We start from the raw sequence: 20,432 nt of genomic DNA, 5'->3' as shown, positions 1-20,432 counted from the left end.
AATTCGTGAAACAGTAAAATGAAATGATATGTGAAGTGACGTCACTGAGATATTCAACGTCATCATTAACCGCATAATTTGAAATGCTTTACAGGAATTTTTCTAAATACACATAGTCCCCTCATAATTATTGCTGACCAATGTTGACAGTATGCCGTTGCTCCAAGAAAAAAACATCTATTTTCATAAATACGTTGATTAACGTGATTAAACGAGACTTGAACTTAGAACTGCAAACACACATTTCATCATGTTCGTCATCGTCAGTATTTTGGCTCGACCTTTGGACTCTTCTTGGGGCCTGATTTTAATATCCAATATAGTTAATCATTAATATCTCCTAGACGTAGTCGTAAATGCTAATGTAGGGAAATGTCAACAGAAAATAGCCAGTGACATCGCGGAGACATCCCCCTCTCCCTCTCTATTCGTGATAGTTAATATAATATACATTTTCATTCGTGAATCATTATTGTATATTTCTACTTTCTGTACTCGGCCGGCGTAGATGCTGAATTTCTTGGATATTTTTATGATAAGTATGGATCTATTTGCTTCTGTGAAGCTGGTAGTATTATGCAGCCTGTTTCATTTCATAACAGTGCAATCGGGTGAGTTCCAAATTCGTAAATTTACTCAATTCTACAACGCCGCGATGGAATAATAGAGTTCAGTCATGTTATGCCAAAGCAAGGAACGGTTTTTGCCTCCGTGCCATGGGGTAGAATCTTTGTTTATAAAGGCACATAGGCCTTACTCGAATGCAATACTTCCTTTTCATGTTAATGTTTTTAGCATAATCATAATTTTGAAATACTATTAGACGGCCAAATTATACATGTTTGGAGAAATGGGCATACCGCGGAATAACAGTAGTATGATGTATACGTTTATATATTTTTATGTTTTACCCAATATGTCGGAACTGTATGCATTATATATTTAAAAAAAATACAATTTGCATCTATCTTTACAGAAAATACGCGACTGATGGACGGGAATTTCCCTTTTGAGGGAAGAGTTGAGGTATTGTACAACGGGGAATGGGGGACGGTCTGTGATGATCATTGGGGTATTGAAGAGGCCGAGGTCGTGTGTAAAGACTTGGACTATATCGGGGCGGACCTAGCCCTTGTTTACGCAGCCTTCGGTCCTGGAACTGGTCCAATTTGGATGGACAATACCTTTTGTTACGGAGGAGAAGAAGATCTGTTTGAGTGCTCCAGGAGCCATCAAATAGGAACACACGACTGTGCTCATGCGGATGATGCTTCGGTGGTCTGTACAGCAAGAGGTATTTACGAGGCGTTTTTTCGTTTTGTTTTAATTAATGGAGAGTAAATGCATCTTAGAGAATAATAGTTCAGAAAGAACAACACCAACAACAAACATTCCATTCTGCACTTTATGCACCATTATAACACGTAGGCTAATACCGAATTGAAAGATTTTAATCAAATGAATAAATATAACAAAATAGACGGGGATCAACCATAAAACGACCAATTATGAAATCGAGAATGTGACTCCTTGTTTTCATTGTGCAGGAAAGAGCAAATTCTCACCCTCGGAATGATTCATATTTTTTAGTAATGATACAAGGTTGCCAGCCAGCTTTAACCTATACTGGTGCAATGTTTTCCTGTTTGGAGTTTGGTATTTTATAGTGTACAATTAATATTGTCTTCAAAATACTTCCTTGTCTCCTCAGGTTCTCTCAGGCTTGTCAACGGTACCACGAACTACGCTGGCATCCTGCAAATTATGGGGAATTCTTCGGGCATCTGGAATGGTGTTTGTGGGGACACCTGGAGCCCGGAAGCTGGCGAAGTTGCCTGCCATCAGCTCGGCTTCTCTGGATACTTGAGCAGTGATTTGGTTGCTAAGTCAAACAGCTCCATCTATCTGCACGACAACGATACGAGGGCATTCCTTGGTGGTTTCCGTTGCCATGGCAATGAGATAAGACTTGAAGCGTGCCTTGATGCAGAGTGGAGCTCCGTGGACACTTGCACTGGAAGTGAGGACATTTTTCTGGTGTGCGATCAGACAGGTAGATGACTCTTAGTTTCATCAGATAAAGAGCCGTAAATTTTACGACGAAATTACGGGTATAATCAATTAAAGGTATCCATAATTTACTTCCTTGTTATATATTGTTCTATGAAATTAGGATTTCAATCTTAAATTGATCAGGTTGATAAGGATATTTTCGGTCTGGCTTGGCGAGGATGCCGGGGGGAGGAGGGCACAGCCATTACAACATATATGGTAGATGGCATGCTCGTTTCAACAGCAGATCAAATGAGTTTTCTTTTTCATGGCTTGGCAATGTACGCACGGTTAGCGAAAAAAGGAAAACGGAAAAGGAAAAATAGAGGAATACTTTTCAAATATGGATACCTCTAAGTGTTTACAGTATTTCATGAAGTTTGGTGATTTTGTGAACTCTGTTCCCCACCAAATTTCAAATTTAAACCTAAAGGACCTAACTGGTATATTGGATGCATTCTTCATAGGGCGTGGAACGATTTTGACAGGGGGGGGGGACTGAGTCGAATATCAGAATATTGTGTAATATAGTTTATAACATCTTTGTAGTCTGTTATTTCAATCTGATAAACTGCGGTTCTGTTTTTCCTTGCAAGACGTCCGCCTCGTTGACGGAAGTGAACCGCATGAGGGTCGTGTCGAAGTCTTCTACGGTGGTACCTGGGGAACAGTATGTGACGATTACTGGGATATTAACGACGCCAGCGTAGTCTGTCGCCAAGTCGGCTACAGCTATGGAGCCTTTGAAGCACCTCGGAACTCTGAATTTGGTGCGGCCGATGGTCCTATTCTTCTTGACGACTTACAATGTTATGGATGGGAGCATAGTCTATTTAGCTGTGGTCACAGTGGACTAGCCAACGATAACTGTAATCATCGTACTGATGCGGGCGCTGTCTGTTTAAGTATGTATTTTTTAAACGATTCTAATTTTCTTCACTTTTTAATTAAAAAGTCTTGTACTTTCTTGAAATATTAGTGAACCAAAACCCCGAACGGATCGAAGCCACTGATTTGTCAGTCATTGAACCTCACTCCAGGGGTGCTATTTATTTTTCCTACGACCTTTTCTTCTCGGTGTCAGCTATAAGGTTTATTTAGTCAAAGACTACATAAAATCATGAATATTCAAAACATTTGCTATGAGAAAACAAAATATGTTTATAACTCATAGATTTTAATAGCAGCTCACAAAAATGAAATATTCATATCATATTTCTAAAATATCTATATTTATATGTCGACTTAACAAAATGATGTGTCTCAAACATGTTAGAAAAAGATAAACATTGAATTTAACTCTTCATCACTCAAACTCTTGTATTTTTTAATGAAACATGATTACCATATGACGTACACTTTTCCATCTCTTTTCCTGTCGATCAACGAGGTCCGTTTGGGAGTGCTGGGGCTGGATGCTGGAGACCCTAAATCTCTCTCTCTTACTTCCTTTTCTATTCGGATTTCCCCTATTTCTTTTTAATTTAACTGGTTTATGCTCAAGTTGTTCTTTTGAATTTTATATGATATGTAGCTACAAGAATATCTATTAGGAGGCTGCACTCTACAAGCTTCGCTTTTTAGCAGCCTTCTCCATTTCCAAACTGATAATCTTGAATATGATTTTTGTATTGAGATACTTGAAATATATGTCAAAATGTAGAAAACAAACTGCAATTGTTGAAAATGGAAATAAAAGAAATGACATGGAAATACAACAAAAAAAAAACAATTTTTATAAGTCGACTTGGCGAGATCTTGCCGTCTCGTCTAGTCGATGGCACTTTAAAGCTTTTGTATCATTCAGTTGTATTTGCGAAGCAAGGAAGTGTATACCCATGGAGTTACACTAATGTTGACTGTTGACTACATTTTCGACAATAATTGCCACGCACAAGAAAATCATGTTAAAAAATAACAAACTTATAACACTTCCGCATCACTGAACGCGTGCATTCGCCAATTTGACCAAAAAGAATTTGTACATTTTGGTCTGATTTGATACTAAACATTATTCTTTACCGCCATCACGTCTTAGGGAAGGAAAAACAAGTTCGACTACTTGGCGGTTTCACCAGTTACGAAGGGGTGGTGCAAGCATATGAAGACGGAGTGTGGAAGACGGTTTGTGACGTCGATAACAACTGGGGTCGTGAGGAGAGGGAAGTGGTGTGTCGTCAGCTTGGTTACGAGGTCGATGCCGATTACCGGACGCCTGTGACAGTCATTAGCGAGGTGATCGGCGAGACGATAACAGCAAACTACTATTGTTCAGGACAAGAAGATAGGCTTACCCAGGAATGTTCGAGGCATCTTTACATTGGTGGAAATTTATGCAGACCAGAGAATGTTGCACAAACTCGATGCAGCCAACCAAAAGGTATATATCAACAATGTGTTCAGAAATTGTCTATAGCAATAATAAATGCAATAGTATATATCTATTCCTCTCTTTCTCTCTCTATTACTAAAAAAATGCATACCCACCACACCAACACACACTAAACGTCACAGTCATCACACACACACACATACGTACACACCCACACACAGACAAATACCCCCTCACACCACACACACCCACACACGCAACCTCGCCCTCACACACGCACACGTACTCACCTGAGCCAAAGTGGGAAAATAACAGTGGAGAAGCCTTATAGCAGATATTCGAGAAAGAAAATTGGAATTTTGAATCTTGGGAGAATGTTGATTGCGCAATTGAGGCACAAGGATTACCTTTGTTTTATTAAATCACGAAAATAAAATTCAAGATTTTAATTGTGCGAAAAATCGTGTTGTGTTTGGTACACTCTGGTAACGATGTACCTAATCATTTTACCATGCTTTTGTATAAGTTTTGTTTTGCAATCATGTTATACTTAAAAAAGGGGGGGGGGGCTTCTGTGAATCATAAAACATTGTGAATTGTAATCTCAAAATCTACGACAAGCTATTGGACACCTAGAGCAACATGCAAGATAAAAATTGGAATACACGTTAAGATCTCAATCTGTCATTTTAGAGTCGAAATTAATTGTCTCATTTCGGTTATTTCCGATTTCTATTTTACATTCCAAAGCAACCTTTACGTATTGTTTTATCAATCAGAATTAATTATTGAAATGCATTTGTTTAACCACTCACCCCAAAGCAGTAGATATTACATTGATTTGTCATGACTATAAATCAACCCGAAAATGGAGTACCAATGCTGTCCAGAAATGTCCTCTCCGAGTTCGGTGTTTTATGCATATTAAGACGTTACTTGATTAGTAATAGGCCTATTGTATATTGTCTATAAGAACACTTGGACAAATGTAACAATCCCAGAATTTTCACTTCAACCATTAGGCACTTATTTTTCAAACATGCATTTTACGTTCCAAAAAGCTGTCAAAGCCAATTTCAAAATAAGATCTATATCCGAACAATATTAAGCCATAGACAGAAGATGTGATCGAAATATCGAACTCCTATATAAATAAAATATGTGAGTGACATTTGGCATACAATTTTTAAGGAATATCAGTTGTTCCTAACACAGCACCCACATACACCAAAGTTGAGGGGAAACTTAAATGAGATCGTTTGGTAACCCTGATTATAAAACGACCCATAAATACTTTATCCAGCCTTCTACTTTACTAAGCGCAAAGGTTTTGTGAAGTTGTTTTAAAGTCTTTAAACTATACATTTACGGTACAGAAATATCTCCACGCGAATTACCCGTATTTGTTCCAAACAAGCTGACAGTCATACATGTAGTTCGTGCTTTACGGTTTTCATGTTTTAGATGTGAATGTGTTCGAGCATTCAGTATCAAACCTTGTTTACGACAATCAAAGAACAAGATAGAAGGGTCACAAACATTTGGAAATCAGAGTACGACACATGAAATCTAATTAAATTTCTGCCATTGGTGCATGTAGTAACCCGTAAATATAAGAGAAAAACCCCAGTCGTCATATCGTGAAAACCTAAAAATTAAACTCTCAAGGAGAAAATCAGAATGATCAAACAATATGATTTTTTTTAATGTAGAGCATTATGACTTTAGAGACAGTTTTAGAACCATCTTGTATGTCTCTCGTGCTAACATTTGATTTTCTCTTTAACGATACTTCATTCAGTTTCCTCTAAAGTTTATATTATCTTCCATTATTTTGTATATATTATCGTGTATATCATTTTTTTAAAACTCATATTACAGACCTCGAAGTCAGACTGATTAATGAAGATTACGCTGGCCAAGGCGTTCTTGAGATATTCCACTCGGGGAGCTGGGGGACCTTGAACTCCCTCAGTGCACAACAAGCCGAGGTGGTCTGTCGGCAGCTCGGCTACGAGTCCGTTATGGAGATCTATGACGACGGCGAGTTCGGGTTCGGGGTTGGTCCTATATTTGGCATAGAGACGATCGTATGCGATGGGGACGAGGATGACCTCAGAGAGTGTGTTGGGAATGTTACGGAGGTCGAATTTCCCCGTCATTCAAAGGACATCGCTCTGATGTGCAGGCCTCATGGTAAATTCCTAATATTTTCTACATTATTGTTTGAATTAACTCCGATGTTTGAAGGTCAGGTCCACACTAGAAGAATGTAGATTTTGAACAAATCGAGAAAAAAGAAACAAACTTGCAAGCTTGATCGAGGCTGTCTCATTTCGATTAACAACAATCGTATTTGTTCCGATTCACGTCAATGACTTGCGAGACAAATGCTCTAAACACTTGTTGAACCTTCGTGCTGAAAATATGTAAATTCCATGGAAAATGTTCACTTTAGAGAAAAAAATGAAGTTTCAGATTTCCCTCAAGCAGTCAAATTTTCTTAAAAAGTAATCTATAAAGTCTCAATTTCCAATAGAAAAATCACAATATTGATAAAATTTTGTAGTTTTTTCCATCATCAAAAAAATAGAATAGTATATTGCAAAATGTAAAAAATGTGGCTATTTTTAAACAATTCATCTTTCCTGTCTCTACTAAAAGCAAACAAGGTCCCAGAGGTCTCTTTTAACTTTTGAATAGTTGATTAATGTTTAAATCAACAGAAAATAATCGTTAAATTTTACGCCATTCATCAATTTTACAGAAATCTGTCTTCAGATTTGTGTGATTTCTTTACCATTATCAGTGTCATGTCCGTTACGTTTTTCACTTAAAGTTTTCACAGCTTACAGGAAATTTGTCTAAAGGTACTGCAGATTCAGATTCTATGTTAGAATTAAACCCCCTACCATGTGTAGCAATCATTTTCCCTTACCACTTCTCATTTTCATAAAAATGGCGTAACGGACATGACAATTCGCGTAACGGACATGACGCCTTATATATGGCAAATGGCAGCATTTACAAAAACAAAATATTAGGCTCAGTGTTACAGACTGAGGTTAGTCTCAATTGTTTGAGGATAGCTGAATGTAATATTTCCTAGAATCTGCATGTCATTCAAGCTATTTTTAGAACTTGGTGAATGAAGAAAGTTCAGCTCTTGTTCTGGTAGATTTTTCTGAGAATTAACGGTATGCCACATAATACTAGGATAAGATGCAGCTAGATCTGGCAACATACTCAGATCACAATCTGCATCATTCGTGTTTGAACAAACATTTGATTATCTTAGGTTCTTGCACTGACAGTTTGGAGCATGATAAAACTCCAACTTGTGAATTCATCATCATTGATGATATTACTTCAAAGTATCTGACTTTAACCAACCTCTACATGTACTTCTTCAGAGATGGCATGGGAATTGGGCTCACATTTAAAAGCAAGTTTGTATTCGGATATCTGTGTTTCATGATGTAGCTCTATGAATCCATGAATCTACAGTGGCACTTCTTTGCAGTATCACAAAGCAAAGGGGCCGTGGAAAGAATGTGGCGCGATCAATAAATTATGTCATCATAGTATTTTGGTCAGCCATAATCACGATTTGAATGATGTATCTTCAATTGTACACAAGCAGCGCGGACAATACAACAAAATTAGATACAGCCACATTTGTCAGCAAGCAAGATTGTAAGATTTACATGTAGAACATTCAAGATATGATGAAAGGATGATTATACTCAGGATGATACTGTAGTTATTTTGAATGAAAAAAAATCTCAGAAGCTATTTACAAACATTCCGATTACCTTTCAACTGGTACATAATCGATAATGAAAGACCGCTTTCCAGGTACTGCTATTAAATTTTAATACCATTTTTTGTAATCTTAAAACTGACATTAATACTAGTACATGTTCTTTATCATACAATACACTCCATAATATGTTCTTCTTGGATTTATACAGGTCTGGTAAATTTTGTTTTCTTGTCACAAAAAATGAGATTTGGTCTTCTCAGTGTGTCGTAGTGGTATGATAAACATTGTATTCAATATAGAATTATCACTTAGGCTATAGCTATTAATTTAATGATACCTGCTAATAATATCTACATATTTTTCTTTAGAGTGTTAGTAAAGGTTCTTTGCTGTTACATAATTACATTTATTATTCATATTTCTTTCATTTTGAAACTAAGAAGTGCTATTTAAGTTCACTTCGTAAGGGTGTCATGTCCGTTACACTAGTATATTATCAAATATTAGGGCATGAATAAAAAATAATCTTTTCTATCAACTTTTTCTCCTTTAATTAGGTGTGGTGGATGGTAGTAACTGGAAAATACTCATTAACTGTTGTTAATCGGTGTAAAATAAATTTTTCTAAATATTTTTTTGTTTTATAAAAATTGTACAAAAAGACCCCCTCTCAAATTGCAAAATAATAGGAGATATTACAGATTACCAGTTATGATATGTGTCTCTAACCTCTAGCCTTAACATGTAAACAATTAGACTTGTACCATATCTTGTAATAAAATAATTATATTCGCTTACAAAAAGTGGACGAAACTGTCATGTCCGTTACGCTTCGTGTGTCATGTCCGTTACGCTACATTTTGAGCTTGGAATACAGAATGCACTGTAAAACTGTTGTTAAACACCATTTTATGGATAGAGCATGATCTTAAGGTTAAATTAACACCAACGTCAGGTGCATGCAATCTAAGAATTCACAGGAATTTTGATAAGTAATAGGAGGTAAAAATGCTTCGTCCATTTCGTGTCATGTCCGTTACGCTCACAAAGAGTGCAATTTCTCCGCAACTGTTGAACGAAACGATTTGAAATTTTATGTGTATGTAACTGATACTTAAATGTGTCTGATAAGCTTAGTAACAATTATCAAAAGACTGCTATTTCTACTGTATAAACCTTTGAATTACAAAAATTTGTCTGAACGTCATGTCCGTTACGCTGGAATACAACAGGCTCCTCTCCTCTCTCTCTCTTTCTCTGCCCGAGCCCATGTTGTTTGAGTTTGAGGATCAAGCCGTTCGAAAACACTCCCTTTTTTTTAAATTCTTACACCCTCTTCTCTTTATTACATTCTGCAGACTTCCCAACCAGAGGACCATACTCCTCCTTCCCTCGGGTTTCCCTCATTAAAGCATGGACCTACTAGTAGGTCCTGATTAAAGCAAGGTTCCGCACATATTCTTCATGACCCCACACAATCCAACTCTCCGATTAACAGGATTAACATCTCACGTACCAGTCTCATTTGCACCAAGCTCCTTTAAGGAATTCGTTGCTCACTTTGTTCAAAGTTCAAATTCATTTGTCTTTCTTTCCACGTATAATGCACAATAGAATAAACAAAACTTTGAAATTGATAACATAAAAAGCATACTATAAAAAATAAAGTAAATACAAATAAATGAATAAATAAAGGCATGTAAGTTAACGGAATGTAAGAACATAACATTATAATCGTTTTTTAAGTGCCATGAGCACCAAAGGGCGGAACTGTGCGCTATAATTATAAGTAGCCATATTATTATTACATAAATATTATTTTTACAAATGTTACGGATATATTTCATTTCCTAATGCAGAATCAATCGGAACTATAGCAGTGCGACTTTTTGGCTACGACAACATAGTATCGAAGGGGCGGCTTGGGGTTTATATCGGATATGGAATATGGGGATCTGTTTGTTCATCAGAAGGATGGGGGCATTCTGAAGCACAGGTAATACCCCTTCCCAATGTCCTATCCCCGTCCCCTATACTCCATACCCCCCTCCAATACACACCGACCATACAGAAACGCACACATATCATCTAATGCTATCTAAAATTTGTTCCCCATTTTCAATTGAAAAAAATATAGTATTACATGCACCTATAACATGCATGTTCGGTTGCACTTCGTAATTCCGAAGGTTCGTAATTCCGAAACACTTAAATTGCCTATACCTCGATGTTCGTTAATCCGAAAACGTAAAAGGTTTCGTTAATCCGAACATTTGTGGCTTTATTCCGAAGGTTCGATAATCCGAAAACGAAATAAGGTTCGATGTTCCGAAGGTTCGTTAATCCGAAAACGAAATAAGGTTAGTTAATCATTTAGTGTTCGGACTAACGAACCTTCGGAATTACGAACCATATTTCTTTTCGGATTAACGAACCTTCGGAATTGCGAACCTTACTTCGTTTTCGGACTAACGAACCTTCGGAAATACGAACCTTCGGAATATCCGAACCTTCGGAATAACGAAGCTTCGGAATTACGAATGTATGCGAAAATGTCCATTCAACAAACAAGCAAACGGGTGGAATAAAGGTGGATACTTTGAACTATTTTTTTTGGATAATGAGTATTTTTCTGATTAATATCATTTTTAGTCAAGACATTTCAACACTTTCAACATTTTAACCCTGGATTCGAAGGAAAGCTTGTTATCAATGAAAAACACATACCATTGCTCTATGTCACTGAAATTGTGTCATTTAATTGACAGATAGATTTTGTTCATCAACTTGTGATGAAGCATTTTTATAAGCACTTTTTTCAAAACAGAAAAATCAAAGAATAAGAAAGAAGAAAGTTTGAGAAAAATCGGACAATAATTTAAGGTATGAGCATTTGAATATTTCAATCACTAATGCCATGGAGATCCTCCCATTGGCAATGCGACAAGATTGTGTGATGTCACATGTGAACAACTTTCCCTTTGATGGACTATAAAATGCCCCCAAAATGTCTATTGTTGCTTTTTCTTATTGTGATACAAACTCTTTATCCATGATGTATTCTTTAAAAATCTATATTACATGCCGTCCTATAGAAAAAACACATGAACTACTGATAGATGTAATAAACGAGGCAGTTTAAGTGAAATATATACTAAGGTAATGGGATAGTTGTTCACAAGTGACATCACACATCTTTGTCGCATTGCCAATGTGAGAATCTCCATAACATTAGTGATGGCATCAATTCAAACGCTCATAACTTTCTCATTATTTGTCCGATTTTTCTCAAACTTTCGTTGATCTGATTCTTTGATTTTTCACACAAGCTATCTTGTTCCAAAGGTTTCATTCTCCTTTAATTTCCCATAACCCTTGATTTTGGTCATTGATCAACAGATCAAGGAAAAACTGCCACAGATCCAAAATGTCTATTTAAATCCACACCACAATTATTTTCGACCTGATATTGACAAATTACTACTCTTCCCATGCTGACAGGCTGTATGTAGGCAACTTAACTTTGGCACGGGTAGCCACGTCAAGGTCCTGGACCCCTCCGAGTTTCCCGAAAGCTACGGAACAATAGCCTTTAGCAACGTTGACTGTGATTCGGATGATAGTTCGCTGAGGGAGTGCCAATATGGTGCATGGGGTCATAACGACTGCGGACACCACCAAGATGTAGGGATCGACTGTTATTATTATGAAGGTGGGTATAGATTAAGCTGCTTTCAAATCAAACCATACGCGATCAAGAGACTTCTTGGAATATTATGACGACCTGTTTATGATGAGTGATAATATATGATTCATATTATTATTATTATCATCATCATCATCATCATTACTATTATTGTTATCATCATCATCTTCATTATCATCATCATCATCATCATCATTATTATTATCATAAATCCGCTATTATAGCGCGTGATAAATCGGATGTCTCTATAAGCACTTCATTACCCCCTGCAAAAACGCCAGAGATTTGCCAAAACAACACTGGTTTGGCGTTAGGCGTACACCAATATTGCATTTAAGCAACAGTAATTAGTGTTAAGCGAACACCATTTTCATTCCAAAATGGTGTTGTTTCAACCATTTTTACTGTGCACATGTTCCGATAGATACCAGGCTGGTGTTATCATTGCTTACACTCAAACGATGTACACTGTAAAAACTGCGGTGTTAAAACTGACACCAATTGGTTTTAATAGAGGACCACACCCTGATGTGTTAAAATTACACCCTAGAGATTAAACATAACACCAAATGTAACAACAAAATGCGTTGTAATAACACATACAGGTTTAAAACTAACACCACCAATTTAACACTGGTGTAAAATAACTGGTGTGGTCCTCTATGTACACCGGTAAACACCACAGTTTTTGCTGTGTACGCACTTTGTCCTCTCCCGGGGATTATTCGAACCAGAGTTTCTAAACTTAATTGCAGCGAATACACTGTATAAAAACGTGTACCCAATATTGGGTGAAATGGGAACATGCATGTTGGTTGGGTACAAAGGCAGTATTTTGTACATTTTACGCAATGTTGCGTTGAAATAGCCCAATATGAGGTAAAAATTTTACTTAGTGTTTTTGAGGTGTAGCTTAAATGAAAACCATTAACAAAGACAGTGACGAATCAGGTCATTTGACTCGTTTACACTGCATGTCTTAGTGAAAATGTCTAAAGATAAAGTACAGTTCACTCCAGAACGAGCTATAACATGTATAATGCACTCTCAAAAGGTGGAAATCCCACTCCACAATGACTCGACCTTTGTCTTCCTCTGGGAGTAGTATGATTGGGGACCAGATAAGCTCTTATGCATTTTGTCCATGGGCGTTGCTTTATTTTATTATCTTTGGATTAAATAGTTCGTACACGATAGACAGCACCCCCTACAAATCAGGTTGGTATGCTAAAATTATAGGAATTCAACCAAAATCACCTTTTGGAGCGAAAACCCTCTTTTTCTTTTGCTGCTTGTCCTTTTTTCAATTTATTTATTATGGTTTTACCAAACCAGCACCCCGACCCTGCCTCGGTTAAGTGTATAATTTATAATAACGTTTAAACCCACTTCTATTTTGATCAGTTAACCCACAAGAGCCTGGCGATGACCACGCTACGAGCATACCAGTCTGGGAAATCATCCTCATCACACTAATGGCCATGTTCATGCTTCTCATTCTATCCGGCTTGGCCATCTACCAGCAAGGACGCAGCAAACGCCGCCCTGGTACATCCCCTATCCACACACGCCCGACCGCGTCACGTGATGACATTGTACCAGCCAGTTACAACCCGAGTTGCGAGTTGACCGAGCCTCCACCAGACTACAGACCCCCTACCCCGCCGCCAGTTGAATCGCCGCCATCATACGAATCGGTCGTGATTCCCACGAACAAGCGGAACGATGACCATACTGCACCTCGAGCCGATGACGGTACTGACGATCACCACGGCAATGGCGACGATCGTCATTACGTCTCGGGTATGCCACGTGAAATAGAAATCGATCGTCACGGAACAACACAGCGTGTAATGTATCAAAGAACTGATTCAGTGTTCATTTAAAAAAAAGGAATTTCAGTACCTCCATAAACAGGTTTTTAGCTCCACTTTGGGTAATGCAAAACTAATGTCGAAGACCTGGAGAGCGAGTGATTTTGGCAGCTAGATTCCAAATGTTTTCAGTAACAGACAAGTAAATCTGAAACCCATATCTGGAGTAAGACAGTTGCTACTACTACCGTTACAGTACTTCTATCAGTATGTGGTTATATTATTCATATACCTCCCCCCCAAAAAAAAAAAAAAAAGTAGGAGCATTATACTCTGAAAAAAAAACATAAGTGTCGGATGTGAATGAAGTTGTGACATTTTAAATTCTAAGAGATTTAAGTCCATAAAATTATGCTGTTTTGTCAAATCAACCAAAAATTTAGAATGTCATAACCCAACGTTGTAATTGTTTTGTATTTTATTCAATTAATCGGACTTTAACAAGATAGAAAGAAAAAAAATCAACACGGTATATTGTACGTGCGTACTTGCCTGTGTGTGTGTGTGTGTGTGGTGGGTAGTTGACGTATGTGTGTGTGTGTGGGAGGGGGGAGTTGATGTGTGTGTGTGGGGGGGTGGAGAGGGTGTGGGTGTGTGTGTATGTGTGTCTTTATTTATTATGCCAGTTATTTTAGTTATTTCTAAATGAGTTATTGGTTCAAAACCACTCATTTTTTTTTCAATTGTAGGCTCATCGAATTTAAATATTGTATGATTCTGAAGAAACTATACTTTTTATCTAGGTAAATCTTAAAGCGATTTTACATTGATCATATTTGGACAGCATTTATGTTACATCTAACTGACAACTGATATGCACCCTTGAACCATCTACCCCCCCCCCACAATATGTCATGAATGATACTAGCAGGAGATGCATGCCACTGCTGCAGACATTTATCATCACATAATTTACATTATAAATCAATTAAACTTACACCGGACTAAAATATTTTTCTACGTCCTTGTTTGGCGAGTTTTGGCTTGAAAATGGCATGAATTTTTACCTTATTCCAACTACTACTGCTGCTGCTTCTAATACTGCTACTACAACTGCTACACCAATTTCTATACAAAGTCGGCCTAATTAGTAAATGTATGTTAATGATTTGTGAAACATGAAATAAATTTTGATATATTCAGAACAATGTAAATAGTAGCGTTTCCTAATTAGTGTTACTTGTATTAAAAATCTTATTGTGGATGAGTGGGTTTGCTAGAGTGCTTGTGTGTTTTCTTCTAAAATTAGCGAATTTTCGCTGTCAAATTTATGTGGATATAAACTGCAGCTATCTCTTCTATTAGATGTCATTAAACGATTATTATTTTTGTTCATGCCTGCACCAACAAAGACTGTCTATATCAATTTGTATGTTTATTTTGTAAAATAATCTAAATTGTATTTTGGGTTAACATGATTAATATTAGCCTAATAACATGAATAAACACCATGATTATGTTACCTCAAATTCAGTACGTAGGTATGGAAGCTTAAAAGTGCCACCGAGATGTTGAGATAATTATCTCGGGAAGTCGACATCTTGATAGCAAAAGATAAGATGACGAGATCCTGGATCTCATCATGTCGACATCTTTTAGAAGAGATGATGAGATGACAAGATCCCGGATCTCATCATGTCAACATCTTTTAGAAGAGATGTTGAGATGACAAGATCCCGGATCTCATCATGTTGACATCTTTTAGAAGAGATGATGAGATGACAAGATCCTGGATCTCATCATGTTGACATCTTTTGGAAGAGATGATGAGATGACAAGATCCCGGATCTCATCATGTTGACATCTTGTAGAAGAGATGATGAGATGACAAGATCCTGGATCTCATCATGTTGACATCTTGTAGAAGAGATGATGAGATGACAAGATCCTGGATCTCATCATGTCAACATCTTAAGAAGAGATGTTGAGATGACAAGATCATCTCATCATCTCATCATCTTTTCTACAAGATGTCAACATGATGAGATCCGGGATCTTGTCATCTCAACATCTCTTCTAAAAGATGTTGACATGATGAGATCCGGGATCTTGTCATCTCATCATCTGTTCTAAAAGATGTTGACATGATGAGATCCAGGATCTCGTCATCTCAACATCTCTTCTAAAAGATGTTGACATGATGAGATCCAGGATCTCGTCATCTCATCATCTCTTCTAAAAGATGTCAACATGATGAGATCCAGGATCTCGTCATCTTATATTTTGCTATCAAGATGTCGACTTCCCGAGATAATTATCTCAACATCTCGGTGGCACTTTTAAGCTTCAATACGTAGGCCTTCAATATTTTATTTCACAACCACTTCAAACCAACATGCCAGTCATTCATTTTAGAGGGAATATCTAAGTGTAATTTAAGATAGTGGCTACTATTCAATAAGTAAAGAAATAATATTGACATTTCTTCATTCATATTGATGAGTGTATGTCAAGATCCTGAAATTATAAATAGAAAAAAAATCATAAGTATATTCAAAGGGCAATTATTAATCGAGAGTAAATACTCGATAAGACTGCTGAATTCTTTCCCCTCTTCTTTTTATGGAGCAAAATGTTTTTACCTTCTCGACACAAACAGCATTTGTTTCAATAGTTGCCCTAGCATTAAAATATACCGTTTTAATGTTTTTATGTTAATCCATGCAAAGTGCAATTCATTTGATTGAAGGAGAATAGTAAAAAGCGTTCAGACTGCACTATTTATTAAGAGTCATCTGTGTATCTTGGTTGTGAAGCGGATGCAAGAGCTAAGATGCCAATTTGGAAGATTGGTAAGCAGGGATACCTGAGAGAAAAGAGCAAAGGGGGAAATAACACATTTAGATGATTTGCCCCCCCCCTTTGAAAAAAATACATTGAAGGTTAATGCATCTTTTTTTGGGCTTTAGAGACCTTAATGGGTACATCTATTTTTTTCTGAACCTTATACTCTCAGAATCTCATAAATTTCGCCCCAATAGCAATTCTTAAATTACCCTTTATAGGCATGATCAGGGTCAAGGGTTTGCAGTATTTTGAAAGGGATATTATGAATTGAGAGGAAAGTAATCATGAAGAACGGCAATTTGGGAAAGAGTGAAATGGACTGTCTTACGGTTTAAGCTTTATGGAGCTCGGTCCATAATGCGGCATATATGGTGCCTAGTTACACAGTTTTTGTCTCACCTGCGAAGCAAGTGAGACTATAGGCGCCGCTTTTCCGACGGCGACGGCGACGGCGGCGGCGGCGGCGGCGGCGGCGGCGGCGGCGTCAACATCAAATCTTAACCTGAGGTTAAGTTTTTGAAATGACATCATAACTTAGAAAGTATATGGACCTAGTTAATAAAACTTGGCCATAAGGTTAATCAAGTATTACTGAACATCCTATTAGAGTTTCATGTCACATGACCAAGGTCAAAGGTCATTTAGGGTCAATGAACTTAGACCATGTTGGAGGAATCAACTTCGCAATCTTAACCTGAGGTTAAGTTTTTGAAATGTCATCATAACTTAGAAAATATATGGACCTAGTTCATGAAACTTGGACATAAGGTTAATCAAGTATCAATGAACATCCTGCATGAGTTTCACGTCACATGACCAAGGTCAAAGGTCATTTAGGGTCAATGAACTTTGGACGAATTGGGGATATCTGTTGAATTCCCATCATAACTTTGAAAGTTTATGGATCTGATTCATGAAACTTGGACATAATAGTAATCAAGCATCACTGAACATTTTGTGCAAGTTTCAGGTCACATGATCAAGGTCAAAGGTCATTTAGGGTCAATGAACTTTGGCCGAATTGGGGATATCTGTTGAATTCCCATCATAACTTTGAAAGTTTATGGATCTGATTCATGAAACTTGGACATAATAGTAATCAAGCATCACTGAACATTTTGTGCAAGTTTCAGGTCTCATGATTAAGGTCAAAGGTCATTTAGGGTCAATGAACTTTGGCCGAATCGGGGATATCTGTTGAATTACCATCATAACTTTGAAAGTTTATTGGTCTAGTTCGTTAAACTTGGACATTAGAGTAATCAAGTATCACTGAACATCCTGTGCGTGTTTCAGGTCACATGTCCAAGGTCAAAGGTCAATGAACTTTAGCCGAATTGGGTGTATCTGTTGAATTACCATCATAACTTTGAAAGTTTATGGATCTGATTCATGAAACTTGTACATAAGAGTAATCAAGTATCACTGAACATCCTGTTCGAGTTTCAGGTCACATGATCAAGGTCAAAGGTCATGTAAGGTCAATGAACTTTGGCCATGTTGGGGTTTTTTGTTGAATAACCATCATATCTCTGTAAGTTTATTGGTCTAGTTCATAAAAAGAGGACATAAGAGTAACCATGTATCACTGAACATCTTGTGCGAGTCAGAGTAGTATGCAAAGTCAGCACTGCTGCTATATTGAACCGCGTGATGCAGGTGAGACGGCCAGAGGCATTCCACTTGTTTAGAGTATCTATGGACATTACGATCTGTTTCATATTCTAAAATATGATATTGACACAGCCCAAAGCAGAGCATTATTGTTTACAAGTATTTCAATAGGGTAGGGCGATTAATATAGATTTTGATTAGAATATTGTTCGAGCCACACATTTCATATCTATTTGAGAAAGATCTATCCGTGAAACGCTTCATAATTTTCCAATCAGGGGCGTCGAATCATGTTTTGGAAGAAGAAGGGGGGGGGGGTGAAAAAGGGTAGACAATATTATTTCGGCGCGCTTAGAAAAAAATGAGAAATTTGTATGTTTGATAATATTTTTATGCCAAGTTTACTTTCGTGCTTCCCAATACTTTTTAAAACTTAAATTTGCATTGGGCGGCAAATCGATATGTCTGCCCCCTCAATAATTCATTGGGGGATCGCCCCTGCCCCCCCCCCCCCCCCGCTCCCCCGATCGACGACGTTGTTTCCAATTCTTTATCATTCAAGCCTACCGAAAAAAAAAAAAAGAATTGGATGCAGTACTCTTCTAACATTGTTTCCAATGTAAAACAGACAATAGCGACTGAAAAGGGATTTCACCGTGAATAGATAAATAAATAAAATCAACTTCCCATCACAAACCGTCTTTATTTTCTCCCAGGTGCTTCCTGTTAATGAAAAGGAGCATGTGTCAAAAATAATTAAGAGGCACTTATCAATGTTTAAACGAGTACTCATCATAAATGACAAGCGTCGCTTAGCATTATGCTTAGCAAAAACGCGAAAGTCGTACATGTGGAAACAAAATACGCCCTCTCATTTTATAAAGGGATTGTGGTAGCTGTCTTTGAACAGCATGGTGAAACTGAAGCCTGTAATTTTAGGAAATAATATAAATAAGTAATATATCATAGGAAAAATAAAGGGAACGATCAAGTGGTGGAAAATACCCCATTTTTGTATGCAATGTATAATGGACAAGTGAGAACGTGGAATAACGGTGGTTACTATTCATTAAGCAAGCAGAGTTAAAGAAAAAAATGGCTATAAATGGACCCAAACCCGACTGAAGTCTAGGGATATCACAAGTCTACCGATTTCTTTTAACTCGTGGGTCATTCTGCATGTATTCTGAGTCAAGAAAAAAAATTATCAAAAAAACCTGTCTAATTCCCAAGATTCCCGATAAGTCCCATCGTGTGTGATTATGTTGGCAGAATGACATGGTATACCCGCTCTGCATATTTTGTATACACTTTCTATAACGTCTATATAATGATAGCAGGGTCCGCTGGGAGAACAGTTTTTGGAACTGAAGTGGATACCTTCTTATTATCATCATTATATAGTATTTTGGCAAAAACAACTGCGCGTTATAATACGGGTCCATTCGTCCATTTACTTTGGAAAACGAAATTATTCATGACACGGTTAAGAAATTATGAGGGAATTAATATGGCCTATACTGATTGGAGCGATCAACATGTTCAGATCTAATTCAGATATATACTCTAAAGTATTTTGATTGATTTATCAATTTCATGGGGGGAAATGGTGAATATCTTGTAATTAATCGACATTTTGGGGATATATTCAATTATGTATCTGTTTTCCTTGAGGAGTGTGTGCATGGGTTTCATATTTGTCTTTCTCATGAAGTCATGATCCCATCCCCAATTCCGGATTTGCATCGAAGAACATGATGTTGTCACTATGATTCTACGCAGCAGGGGTTGGTAATACCCCCCCCCCCCCGAAAAAGATTATCAATTATTTAGAATGCAATATATTCATCTAGCAATAATCATATTTGCCCATTGCCAACCCCCATCCTTGTCGGAAAAGAATGTCATTTAGAAAAAGTAAAAAAAGGCACCAACCTACGCAATAATTCCCATCTTACGATTTCGTTATATTTTTCGCAGTATGGGCAATTTGTGCATCGGGATGTCTTGTTGTTTATGGCCTGGGATAATGCAAAGCTGATGTAAATCGTTAATGGACCATAAACGTAGATTACTCCATCTAAATTCATGAATACACATCTTCCCCCGATGGAATAAATCTTAAAGTGTCTAGATTACCGGGATCGAAGTTAAGATCTTTTTTAAAAGAAATGTAAGGAGACCTTATACCTGATGGTAAAGAAATGTCAGCACCACCAGAGATTTTCAAAGAAAAAGAAATCCCTTTCTGACTTCTAATTCGGATGGTAACGGAGTTCAAAAGGAAAAACCAGGAAGGGA

General features: G+C 37.3%; 1 protein-coding gene across 1 annotated transcript; it reads left to right on the top strand.

The window, feature by feature from the left end:
• Positions 1 to 230: 230 nt before the first annotated feature.
• On the top strand, positions 231 to 13,968 carry LOC121407070 (deleted in malignant brain tumors 1 protein-like). The gene is made up of 9 exons (XM_041597991.1): positions 231 to 611; positions 977 to 1,294; positions 1,712 to 2,053; positions 2,649 to 2,957; positions 4,091 to 4,432; positions 6,266 to 6,580; positions 10,010 to 10,146; positions 11,652 to 11,862; positions 13,261 to 13,968. Exons 1-9 carry the CDS (start codon positions 509 to 511, stop codon positions 13,740 to 13,742), a joined length of 2,559 nt encoding a protein of 852 aa, XP_041453925.1. The 5' UTR covers positions 231 to 508; the 3' UTR covers positions 13,743 to 13,968.
• The last annotated feature ends 6,464 nt before the right edge of the window (positions 13,969 to 20,432 follow it).

Source organism: Lytechinus variegatus, chromosome 2 (genome assembly GCF_018143015.1).
Source record: "Lytechinus variegatus isolate NC3 chromosome 2, Lvar_3.0, whole genome shotgun sequence".
In the NCBI taxonomy this organism is placed as follows: domain Eukaryota; kingdom Metazoa; phylum Echinodermata; class Echinoidea; order Temnopleuroida; family Toxopneustidae; genus Lytechinus; species Lytechinus variegatus.
This window is presented reverse-complemented; position numbering and strand designations above follow the sequence as displayed.

Excerpts from the sequence above, each read along its gene's own strand:
- LOC121407070 (XM_041597991.1), top strand. The coding sequence starts at position 509 with ATGCTGAATTTCTTGGATATTTTTATGATAAGTATGGATCTATTTGCT. Across the intron at positions 612-976 it reads TTTCATAACAGTGCAATCGG|AAAATACGCGACTGATGGAC; the intron begins GTGAGTTCCAAA and ends CTATCTTTACAG. Across the intron at positions 6,581-10,009 it reads TCTGATGTGCAGGCCTCATG|AATCAATCGGAACTATAGCA; the intron begins GTAAATTCCTAA and ends TTCCTAATGCAG.